Source organism: Mus caroli, chromosome 6 (genome assembly GCF_900094665.2).
Source record: "Mus caroli chromosome 6, CAROLI_EIJ_v1.1, whole genome shotgun sequence".
Taxonomy (NCBI): domain Eukaryota; kingdom Metazoa; phylum Chordata; class Mammalia; order Rodentia; family Muridae; genus Mus; species Mus caroli.
The window spans coordinates 134,847,039-134,859,410 of NC_034575.1; the positions used below are offsets into that span (position 1 = coordinate 134,847,039).

Consider the following 12,372-nt stretch of genomic DNA (forward strand, 5'->3'; position numbering starts at 1 on the left):
TAGATAGCCCTGGTTGACCTGGAACTCAATATGTAGACCAGGCTGGCCCTGACCTCACAGAGGTCCACCTGCCTCTGCTGGGATTAAAGGCATGCACCACTATGCCCAGCTTGAAATAGCCTTCTCTTACGAGGCACCAGCAAAGCCATTCTACACAGCCCTCCTCCTTTCATGGGTTCGGATCTTAAAGTGCAGTTTCAATGTTTCCTCCCTCTTCTGTGGCATTTCCAACTGTGATATTTTTCCTTTCGTAAAATTGGTGTGTTACCAGGGAAACTAAAAATGGGATGCAGCACTGACTGGGAGGGAGGATTGGTTTTCAATGGCCTCCAAGACTGCTAATGCCCAGCCAGCTACCTAGCATGTATATGGCAGACAGTCAGGAGCGTTTACTGTCCTATCCTCCTCTTTATTTCTGTTCCTGTTTCAATTAAAGCCCAGAGTCATGTGTGCTTTGTCACCCTTGTCAAGACGTAGCTTGGCGTGTTTATAGCATCCTTCCCGTCTCTTCATGGCCAGTTCTATGCTTCGTTTTCATTTGGATTCTGCTTTGCTTAACAGGGCTGAAATTTGTTTGTTGGAGAAATGTCTTCTGAGTCAGAAAAGGATAAAGAGAGACTTATCCAAGCTGCCAAACTATTCTTCTTCCACATACGAGACCTAGTCTCCTTCATAAATCGGTTCGTTGAGCTGTTTAACCTCACGATGAAGACTCAGGTCCTTCCCATGAATCTGAACGAAGAGAGCTGCATTAAAGACTTCTTTGAACAAATGATCAGAAATTTCAAAGAGATGCAACTGATGGTGGATGGAAAGCACAAACAAATGCAGAAGGAGCCGTTATGCTCTAAGGTGCTGACTGCTGTGACCTCTGCAGTGGAGAAGTGCGCCACCATTGCTCCACACCACACAGCGGAAGATATGCTCAAAAACATCCAGACATCAGGTGCTGCCTTGGTCCTGAAGACCAGTCACGTGCTTGTGAATCTAGAAACTTCTCTCTCACTCCTGATGCAGTTCCCAATCATGGGTCTTCGATTAAGTGACCTCTATAGAGAGGAGACCAAAGAGCAGTCAGATGCCACCTCAGATGCCACCACAGCTGAGAAAAACACGAGTGCAGAACGTCCCAAAGCCACTACAGAGGAAACCTTGAGGAAGCTGCAAGATGTGCTAAGTCCTGCGAATGCCCACATGCCCGTAGAAGCAGCCGCAGACGAGCTGGAACAGTTTGTCAAGAGTATGGAGATAACGTTACAGGTCCTCCAGAAATCCATCAAGACCATGGAAGGGGATATCTCTGTCCTTACTCAGGTCCAGGGCAAGTAGAGGACAACATGTTCCTTTCTGAATGAAAAGCAGCTTGAGTTCTCGAATTTTTCATGGTACTGTGTACATGTCCTTGATGCTGTATATTTGCTATGTTAGAACCCAAGGGCAGAGTCATCACTTGGAAAGCCACTCACCTGTAGTTCTGCTTTGTTAAACAAAATAGCAATAACCAAAGAAAGCCTGCTTGAAATGGCAGTGACTAAACAGAATGTCCTGCTGCAAGGACCGAGGCAGCATTGCACTTGGGGATAGTTCTAAATAAGTGGTTGCGCTTAAAGCGTATTAAAGCTAGTGGTCTGTCCTCCTCACAAGTCTATCTCCAGTGGCAACAGTGTGAAGTCCAGGTAAGTGTTGGCATTATCATATGGCAATCTATTCATTTCCATATGGCAATCTATACCTTATGGTAATCTAGAAGTCATGACTGTTTATGCTTAGGGAGCATACAAACTGGGTTTTGTCATTCATACTGGTATAGGCTGAGAGTAGAGTCACCTTGTCAGGATTTCCAGCTTCCTGCATCCTGGGACAAAAAACCAGGCAGAGAAATCTATCCTGTAGCAGAAATACAGAAAGGATGCGCTTTCAGGAGAGGAAGTGGGCCGGAGTTGAGAGGGAAGGCCGGATGCTCAATGGTGTCATCCTGGAAGAGTTGTGACCCTTGATGGGGCACTTGCATAATGCCAGCTTTGTCACTTTTTTTGTTACGGGCTTTTGTGCCCAAGCTGTCCTACCTACGGGAGACAACATCCTTCCTTATGCTAGAAGTTTGCTTCATGTGGTAATTGCACAGCCTTTGTTATGACTTGATTTTTTTCAAATCCCTTTTTAAATGATGGCTCTTAAACACTTTAACCTCCCTTGTAGCACACCACTCACCAGAGGTTGTAGAAAAGAAAGGAAAATAAGTGGGCATGCTTAGAAGGGTTCTTTGGAGTGAAGTCTTTGTTGTCTGGAAATCAGCTTAGTTCATATGTTAGCAGGCAGTGGCAGATCGATCCACTGCAAACATTTCACAGATACACCAGCAGTCCAGTCAGGTAACGTTGGGGTAGCAAGCGAATCAGCAGAGGTGGCACAACCTAGCAGAGACAGCCAGGCCTCAGCCTTGGCTTGAATCACCAGGAGAGACCTGGAGGGACACCAGGAGGAGTTCTCAACTGTTCCTCTCTCAGGGAAGTGAATATCAGCAAAGATGCAAGACCCATAAGCTTTGCACAGCTAGCTGCACCAGTAAGCCAAGCTCTGTCTCCATCACTTTGTCTAGTCCTGTTTATACCCTCTACCCTGCAAACATCACATGTCCTCCACGTGCCTTGCCTCAGCAAATGTCTTGCCTCAGCGAATGCATCAAGTCCAATCATCCCAAGTCCAACAAATGCAGCTCTACTATGCAATGTAAGGCGGACCAATACATGTGTGTTGTTGGTGAAGAATCCTTCATCATGGGTCCTTTCATGTGCTTGCTTTAGCAGAACACCCTCTCTCCTGTGTCTGCTTCCTTCCTTCACACGTCTGCCTTTGCCTTGTACCTGTGTCCACTTCAAGAAAACACTCCTTCATGGGTTTGCCCCAGCAGAACGCCTTCCAACACAACTGACTTTCCAAAGAACCCTTTGTACTTCATTTGTATCAGGTTTTTCATGGCCCTCTCTCAGCCCTATTCTCCTGCCTCAGTACAAGTTCTGTAATGTCCAGAGTCTTGACTGTCATGAACTACTAGATATTCCGGATATGATTTACTTAGGACTACATAAAACAATGAGTGGATGGCAATATAATTTTCTTGCTTACATGAGTAAGACCAGAGCACATGGTTTGTTCCCATCTGCTCTCTTGAAGGTTTCAGGATAAGGGGATACTGGTAGCTAAAAAGGATAGGTATTTTGGTCAGTGTGGACAGAGGAGGCACAGTTCCACTCTCCCACTGACAGCAGTACAAAAAGTTCCTCTAATATTTTAGGAGACCTCCTCTCAGGCCAAATAAGGAATCGTGGCTTCAGTGCAGTGGCGTGGCCACTGTAACACAGAGTTGGGGGTTAGGAAAGATTGAAGGTTAAATGAAGTCCTCACAAGGAAGTAAGACACACCCAGAGCATAGGCCTGGGCTTGTCCAGGAGAAGCCACAGTTTACTATATGAGTCTTCTTACAATATACTCTAAACACACAGGGGGACCTCCACGTGTGTGAGTGTGGTCTCCTCTGATGGAGTCACACTGCAACCTGGGTATTGAAAAGATGAAATGGACACAGCTACACCCTAACCAGGGAGCTGTTTGCAGTTGACAGCTGCTGGGAAGAGAAAATCCGTTTCCTCCAATGCAGATACTGAGTTTCTTTCCAATCAGCTCGCTCCAGTGCACACTCCAGACAGGCAATCAGCTCACTCCAGTGCACACTCCAGACAGGCAATCAGCTCACTCCAGTGCACACTCCAGACAGGCAATCAGCTCTCTCCAGTGCACACTCCAGACAGGCAATCAGCTTGCTCCAGTGCACACTCCAGACAGGCACCACACCCAGGGATAGCTGGCCAGCACAAAGCAACCTCCATTTTTGTTTGTAAGTTTGTTTTTGTGGGATTTTTGTCTTATTTTTATTTTTGTCTAATTGGTGCTTTGTTTGTTTGTTTTTGATTTGCCTGAGTAGATAATTTTGAGAGAGGTATGTGTGTGTGTGTGTGTGTGTGAGAGAGAGAGGGGGGGGGGAGAAAGGAAGAGAGGAAGAGAGGAGAGAGGGAGAGAGAAGGAGAGAGAAGGACAGGGAGAGGGACAGGGAGAAAGAACATGAAGTAGGGTGGATAGGGAGGTGGGTAAGTTCTGGGAAGAGTTTGGGGCATGGAAAACATGATCAAAATATTTAAAAACTTAAATAAAAGTAAATTTAAAAAATCATATTTCATTGTCTTTATAATACTTACATGTAAGATGTTGGTGGATGCAAAGCTATTGTCCCTAATCATTTGTGAAGGAAGCTAAGTGACTGTTGAATTTTGCCAAACAAGATTAGATAGGGCTGAGGATCTAGCTGAGTTGTAGAACTGCTTGTCTTGTCTGCACTAACCCCTTGGCTCGATCCCCAGGACTGAGTGAAACTGGGGCTGGTGGCGCACACCTGCAGGCCCAGTGCTCCTGCGGTGGAGGCAGGAGGACCAGAAGTTCAAGATCATATTCAGCTAAGTAGGGAGTTTGAGGCTGGCCTGGAGCTCAGGAACATTGTCTCAGAAAACAAACCAACAGATGATTTCAAAAGGAAAATGAGTTAATTCAACCTAAATAACTGGAATCGGATCACTGAAGAAGGAAATTAGAAGATCCTGATTTTGTAAGCAAATTATCCAGAATTTTTTCCATTTGTTTTTTTTAAAAAAAGATTAATTTCTTCTCATTTTAAGTTATGGGTGTTTTCCCCACATATGTATCACATACATTCAGGATCCCTCAGAAGCCAGAGAAGAGCAGTGGAACTGGAGAAGAGTCCCTGGAACTGGAGGTTTAGAGTATTGTAAGTGACCATGTGGATGCTGGGGAGTGAAGCTAGGTCCTATGCAAGAAGAGCCAGTGATGGACCATTCTCCAAGCCATTCCGCTGTTTTAACTGAAAGAGTACACACAGAACTTCAGATGGGTGGGCCTATTAAAGAGAACACTGCACTATGACAGAAATAAAATAGTAAACTGATTCAGGATATTTTTATATACATAGACAACATATGCTTAGTGGTGGTTTGCATATACTCGGCCCAGGGAGCAGTACTATTAGAAGGTGTGGCCCTGTTGGATTAAGTGTGTCACTGTGGGTGTAGGCTTTAAGACCCTCATCTTAGCTGCCTGGAAGTCAGTCTTCCACTATCAGCCTTCAGATGAAGATGTAGAACTCTCAGCTCTGCCTGCACTATGCCTGCCTGGATGCTGCCCGCTCCCACCTTGATGATGATGGACTGAACCTCTGAACCTGTAAGCCAGCCCCAAGTAAATGTCCTTTATAAGATTTGTCTTGGTCATGTTGTCTGTTCACAGCAGTAAAACCCTAAGACATGCTTGTATCATTTCAATGAAATTACTATGGGAGATTCCTCACTATATACCTTGTCTAGAAGTTTCTTTTAACAGTCTGTGCAAATTTATAATCTGAGCACTGGTTTTACTTATAGAAGATACCCCAGACTAACAGAGGAAGAGAAATGAGAAATTACATTGAAATATCTAAACGAGTCTTGTATGGTTTCAGTAGTGTGGGAGTGTGTGTGTGGGAGTGTGTGTGTGTGTGTGTGTGTAGAGGCCAAAGGTCCATATCAAGTGTCTTCCTCTATTGCCTTCCACCTTATTTTTTTGAGAAAGGTTCTGTTTCTGACCCTGGAGCCCACAGATTGCCTACAACTATCTTCTAGCAAACTCTAGGCATCCTCCTGACTCCACCTCCCAGTGCTGGGATTTTAGGTGTGTTATCATGTCTAACTTCAATCAAGAAAAGTCAGCTTGGACTTGGGCTTAATTTAAATAAATGGCTCGCTTTACAGATTTCGTACTATAAATCGTTGATCTTCTGGGATAGCTCAAGGGAATATGAGCCCTGTTTTTACCCTTAACCAAACTTATACATCTACATAATTTGAGGAGAATTATCTCTGTCTTCAGAGCTTTAAAGGATCCATCAACAGTAGGAGGAGGGAGAACAAAGTCATCCTTTGAAAACTTACGTCCCGAGAGTCATGACCACATCCCAGGCACAATGTTTTCCATTGTTGGAGGAGAGAGCAGAATTGTATGAAGGCACAGATTGCTAATGAGTCTGCTGACACAGCTCTTGGCTTTAGAGTCCACATTTCCACTATGTTCACTAAAGGATGCTCAAAACAAAAACCAAACCAAACCAAACCAAACCAAACCAGAAACCAACAAAAGCAAACAAAAAGGAAATAATAACAAAAAATCCGATGTTGTGTGTGGAGAGCACTCTTTAAGACTCGCTTGTAAAAACTGTTCTACTCAGAAGCCTGACTTTCTTTCTTCACTGTGTGGCTTTGTAAATTTGAAAATATTTTAAATAAAATGTGTGTGTCTGTGTGTGTGTGTCAGTATGTGTGTGTCTGCGTGTGTGTAAAGGGGCGTGTGTCTGTGTGTGTGTGTCTGTATGTGTGTGTCTGCGTGTGTGTAAAGGGGTGTGTGTCTATGTGTGTGTGTGTAAGTGGATGTATGATGCTCATGTGGAGGTCAGAGGACAACTTTTGGAAGTCTCCTTCTACCATGTAGGTTGTGGAATCAGGTTCAGCTCATCAGGCTTAGCAGGAAGCATCTTTGCTGAAGAGCCCTCTTACCAACTCCACCTGTGCCACTTTAAATCCTTCAACTGCCTTCCCCCTTCCTCTGCCACATCTAACTTTCCCCTGGCTCTGTGAGTTCTAGGATCATCTCTGCTTTGCGGTGCCTTTCTACTTTCCTCTCTCCTACACGAGGCCTCATCTCACCTAAACAAACCCCTTTCTCTGCTAGAAACCTTCATTATCCTGGGACCAGAAACATTTTGTTTTCTTCTCAGTTTCAAGCATCTACGGTTCAAACATGCTTTGGGCACAAAGCACTGCCACATACAATGTGTGATTGTCTCTCTCCCCGCTCCCGCTTTCCTCCCACTCTACATGCAACACCCTGGCTCAAATGCTGTCCGCATCCAAGGCTTCCTGGTTCTTCAAGGCAGCTTTTGCTTGGACTCTCACAAACAGAAGACTTGGTATTCCTTTCTTTTGATATTCCTCTTGTGGCTTGTTTTTAAATTTCTTCTTAAGAGATTACAAATTTATGAGAGATCTATTCAAGTGTATTCAACTTTTAAAGGAAAAAAAAAGGAAGAGAAATGAAGTTTGTAACTACTATTGTATGTGTGTGTGATTGATTGTAGGCGTGCCCATGGCATGCACATGGCCATCAGAAGTTTGTAACTACTATTGTATGTGTGTGTGATTGTAGGCATGCCCATGGCATGCATATGGCCATCAGAAGGTGCCTTTGGAAGTTGGTTTCCCCTACCACCTTGTGTTTAAGGCACAGTCTTTTGGATGTTTCTGTTCAGCTGGCCTCCCATGAGTTTCATGGCGGCTCTTCTGTCTGTTTCCCGCCTCACTGTAGAAGGACTGGGATTGCAGGTGTGCATGACCATATCTGGCTCTTCACATGAGCTCCAGATATCAAATCTGCGCTGTTAGGCTGTGCAGCCGGCACCTTTACCTGTGGAACCATCTTGCCCACCCTATTCTCAACTTCTAACGCCCAAGATACTTTGCATACCACACAGATCAATAAGTGAATTTATATGGCACGAAAAACAACTATATGCCAGATGTTGGGTGGCTTCTTTTCCTGCAATGTCATTTCACTGTTACCTTTCCAGGGCTCACTGCAAAGCTGTCCCACAGATAGCTACCAAAGACCCTATGCAAAGCTTGACAGGAATTATTGGTGGAAATTCTTGTTCTCTGTGCTGGATAGTAATATATATATAATCTCTGAGGAGGGAACCTCAATTTAAAAACCATGCCTCAATAAGGTTGGGCTGTAGGCAAGCCTGTAGTGTATTTTCTTAAGTGATTGATGGGTGAGGGCCCAGACTGAGTCATGCCATCCCTAGGCTCATGGTCCTGGATTCTATAAGAAAGCAAACTGAGTAAATTCTACCAGGCCAGGAAGCAGCACTCCTCCATGGCCTCTGCACCAGCTCCTTCCTCCAGGATTCTGCCCTGTGTGAGTTCCTATCCTGACTTCCTTTGATGATGAACAGTGCTGTGGAAGAGTAAGCCGAATAAACCCTTTCCTCTTCAAGTTGCTTTGGTCACTGTGCTTTGTTGCAGCAATAGAAACCCTACCTAAGACAGTCCTGGTATCTAACAGGTGGTTAACATTGCTAGCTATCCATTCTGTTGCTTGAATTGTAGCACAGCCCCTCTCTGGTGCACAGGGGTTGGTTTCCAAGTCTGCTACTTTTTTTTTTTATCTCATTCTTCAAGGGGCCAAGAATGGCACATGTAGTCACAGCTCAGAAGCTCAAAATTGCCCCAGACTCCTCCCTCCATGTACCTGAGTGGCAGGGCCTTTGGAGATCGGGTCTGCATTTACACTGTGCACTTCCTGAGGGAAAGGGTGGAAAATGTTTCCAGGTCTGAACTTTGGGTAGTTTATAGTCTGCATCTCCTAGTGCATAATGAAGCTCAAATATTTTGGTGGTCAGTGATGTTCAGCTTTTCCACATTCTCACCTTGACTTCCACACACATCCTCCCCTGACAACAGATAGTTTTCTATACAGATTTGAGATAAAGGTTTCCATCTAGTCAATAAGGAAACATGCCTAAATTCCAATGTTTAATAATATTCTGGGGGATATGCATGTAGGAGCTTGTTACAGGCATGGATGAAGTTTTTACTAACTGATAGAATGCCTTGGTCATAAGACAGGGTGCCTACCAATGACCTTGCTGGGGCAGCCTGCCACAGAGAGGGAGGACAGAAAGAACAGAGAGCCAGAGGTGCTGGCTCCTGTGGCCACATAGGGGCAGTTAATCATCTGTCCTGCACCTGGCACCTCAGTGCTGCCCCCTGGCTGCATCCTAAGCCCACAGAGAGAGAGAGACTTTGGAACTGCTCTATCTATTATGGGTGCAGGCAATACCCTCACTCCACCCCCATGAAGAGACTTTGCTAGACACAGGCACCCTTTCCTTCGGGAGAGTGTCTGTCCCACACTGTTCTGGAATAAACAACCAAGTCTGTTGCAATCAGGCTCCAGTCTCTTTTTCTGTCTCTCTCCACTGCCTAAGAATTCCCACACTAACACATCCCATTTTTTCCCTCTCTCTGGTTTCCATGTGTCTTCTGCTTTGTGAGCATATTGATCTGATATTGAAAGCCAATAAAAATCTCTGGAGAAAGATCATTTGCCTCTCTACTGGCTCCTCTTTGATCTGTTACTACTTAGGGTCACTAGTTTTAAAAGCAAACAGCGCAAGTCTGTACTCACCTGAACCTCTCCGAGTGCTTGAGATAGAAAACATAGCCACCCTGCGTTAGCACAGACATCATTTATTAATCCATGAAATGATGAAGCTGACTATCTGGTTCAGGCCCAGTTTGGCGCTAGAGGCTCATCTTGCCTATCTTCTCTCTGTTTCTTAGCACTGCCTCCACTGAATTAGTTTCTTAGGGAGGCAAATTCTTATCCCTTGGTGGTGAGGCAGCTACAGGCAACTCAGAGTGCCATGTGCTCAGCTTTTGTAATCACTCACAACAGAGATTCTGAATGCTGCGCTCCTAAAAATAATTTAAAAAATGTACCCTAATTCTGTCTCATATGCTGTCACAAGATTGTCATTTTGTCATGGATCTCTGGCCAAGTAATGGGCAAGTGGTATCCTTGGGTGTCTTCACCGAATAAGACAAAGGCCCTGAGACTGGGAAGGGCAAATGGACAGGCAAGGAAGCCACCATGCATGGCTTTCAGTAGCAGTGTGGTAAAGGCCCTTTTCAGTTCTGGTTGGCTGGCTGCAGGAGAGTGGTCCTTTGTGAGGTTCCTGTGGAGGGCAGAGCAAAGACAGGTCTGGGTAGGAAACACCTTCGCAGAGCAGGGATGTTCTGCCCTTGTCTGTCAGGACTCCCATCTCCTCTCCTGGAAGAGCGCACTGAACACTAAGACCTTGCTGTGGTTTGAAGGTTAAATGTGCCTCACGTGTTGAGTTCTTTGTCTCCTTCTGGTGGTGTTATCTTTCATGGCTGTAGAGTCTTCTGGAGGTGGAGCCTTGCTGGAGGAAGTGAGTCACAGGGGGCAGGCCTTGAGATTTGACAGTCCGCCTGATATCTGCTTCTGTAGTGCCTGGTGCTTCTGGGACCAAACACTTCTGGGCTATGGTGTTCTGTAAGTTTATAAGGCAAGCGAAGCTTTCATCCTGAACTTTGTTTGAGCTTCTGTGATTGGTTTTGCTGACAGCAACAGGAAAAAGTAGCCTAAAGCCCTTTCGGTAGGGATTTCTGACCATCTTCTGCCTTATTTAGGCCTAGATTTGAACTTAGGGTTGTTCCCCCCCCCCCACCCCATGAACTTTTCTCGCACATCTTCTGTGGTATTGTGGGAAGTGTGGGCCTCAGACTCTGGTAACACAAATAGGAGCACCAAATTTAAGCAGCTCCTTTAAAAAGGAGCCAGTAGATTCCTTTGCTCTCTGCTTTTGGACGAGATAACAACAGTGACCAAAAAGAGGCAGCCGATAACCACTGGAGCAGGGGCGCACTTCTTGCTGCAAGCTGTGAAAAACAAAGAAGACACAACTTAGAGATGAGCCGGGTGGCAGAGGGGGCGCCGTGACAGGGCTTCAGTCCTCCCACTTAGGTGCCAGAAGCAAGGGGTTCTCTGTGAGTTCAAGACCAGCCAGGGCTACAGAGTGAGGCAGTGCATCAGAGGTATGTATGTATGTTTGTATCTTTGAATTGAGTCCCACTCTGTAGTCCTGGCTGGTCTGCAACTTACTATATAGACAGGTAGTCTTTAACTCACAGAGATCCACCTGCCTTTGCCTCTGCCATTTGCTTTGAAATACCCGAGTAGGCATAATGGGCAGTTGTGAGCCACCTAATGTGTGCTGGGGACTGAACCGTATTCCTTTGCAGAAGTTGCAGTGGCTCTTAACTCATGGGCCATGTCACCAGCCCCAGCAGCAGAGAATTTTCTTTGGAAACTAGCTCATTTCTTCCTTGGTTCAACATAACACAACGACACAACGACTCTCTCATTGAAACCTTTCACATTGGTTACTTATAAAAACCCAATCTCAAACAACTCTCTGCTCCTGCTGGTGGTGCTGTGTGCTGCCCCTGTCTAGGTGCAGCCAGGGTGGGAGACTTACTCACTGGAGGGGGACCCTGTTTCTTGTCTGCTTCCTGCTTCCTGTGGCCTCACCCTGCAAAGCAGCATTATGCTCCTGCCTCAGGGCCTTCCCCACTGGGATGAACTGCATCTCCTCAAGCATAAGTCAAAATAAACCACTTGTCCCTTAAGAAACTGTCATATTATCAAGAACAGGAACCCAGCATCACCCTCTTAGGTTTCCTGGCTGAGAGCTCAAGTTATTGTGCATATGACAAGACTAGAGAGAGGCACAGGGAGAGGTCCAGAGACTTGCTCAGCAGCCCTGGCATCACCGTCGTCGTTGTCATCATCATCACCGTCATCATCATCATCTTGACTCCACTCCCTCATCCCTATCTTTATCATCATTTTCATCACTGCCATGAAAGCTACTGTTTGATGGTTATTCTGGATCTGCTTTTAGCCCTTGGCATTAAAAATGTATGTATGATGTTTCTATGTGAGCATGTGTAAAAGTGCACATGTGCCTGTCTGCACATACATGTGGAGGCCATAGGTCATTGAGGGTTTTCCTCTATCACTCTCCACTTTACTTTTTTGAGACAGTCTCTCCCCGACCCTGGAGCTAACTGATTGACTATAATGGTCGGCCATTTAGGCTAGGGTTTCACCTGTCTCTTCCTGTCCCCTTTAGTGCTAGGTTTATAGATCTGTGTCATGACACTTGATGTTTTTTTTTTTAAATGTGTTTACTGGCTTTTGTGTGTGCAGGCAGAGGCATGACAGTGTCACAGGTGTGTGCAGGCAGAGGCATGTCAGTGTCATAGGTGTGTCAATGTCACAGGTGTGTCAATGTCACAGGTGTGCAGGCAGAGGCAGTGTCACAGGTGTGTGCAGGCAGAGGCATGATGGTGTCACAGGTATGTGCAGACAGGCATGTTGGTGTCACAGGTGTGTGCAGGCAGAGGGGTGTTGGTGTCACAGGTATGTGCAGGCAGAGGCAGTGTCACAGGTGTGTGCAGGCAGAGGGGTGTCAGTGTCACAGGTGTGTGCAGACAGAGGTATGTCGGTGTCACAGGTGTGTGCAGGCAGAGGTGTGTCGGTGTCACAGGTGTGTGCAGGCAGAGGCGTGTCGGTGTCACAGGTGTGTGCAGGCAGAGGCGTGTCGGTGTCACAGGTGTGTGCAGGCAG

At 45.9% G+C, this 12,372-nt stretch overlaps 2 protein-coding genes across 2 annotated transcripts in view; one reads left to right on the forward strand and one right to left on the reverse strand.

The window, feature by feature from the left end:
• Positions 1-585: 585 nt before the first annotated feature.
• Positions 586-12,372, forward strand: part of C6H12orf60 (chromosome 6 C12orf60 homolog) — a 24,862-nt gene continuing 13,075 nt past the window's right edge. Inside the window, exon 1 of the mRNA XM_021165774.2 lies at positions 586-1,676. Coding sequence (XP_021021433.1) covers positions 586-1,329 — 744 coding nt within the window. The 3' untranslated portion in view covers positions 1,330-1,676. The remainder of the gene's footprint in view (positions 1,677-12,372) is intronic.
• Positions 9,385-12,372, reverse strand: part of Art4 (ADP-ribosyltransferase 4 (Dombrock blood group)) — an 8,984-nt gene continuing 5,996 nt past the window's right edge. Inside the window, exon 3 of the mRNA XM_021165496.2 lies at positions 9,385-10,619. Within this exon, the coding sequence (XP_021021155.1) occupies positions 10,507-10,619 (113 nt within the window). The 3' untranslated portion in view covers positions 9,385-10,506. The remainder of the gene's footprint in view (positions 10,620-12,372) is intronic.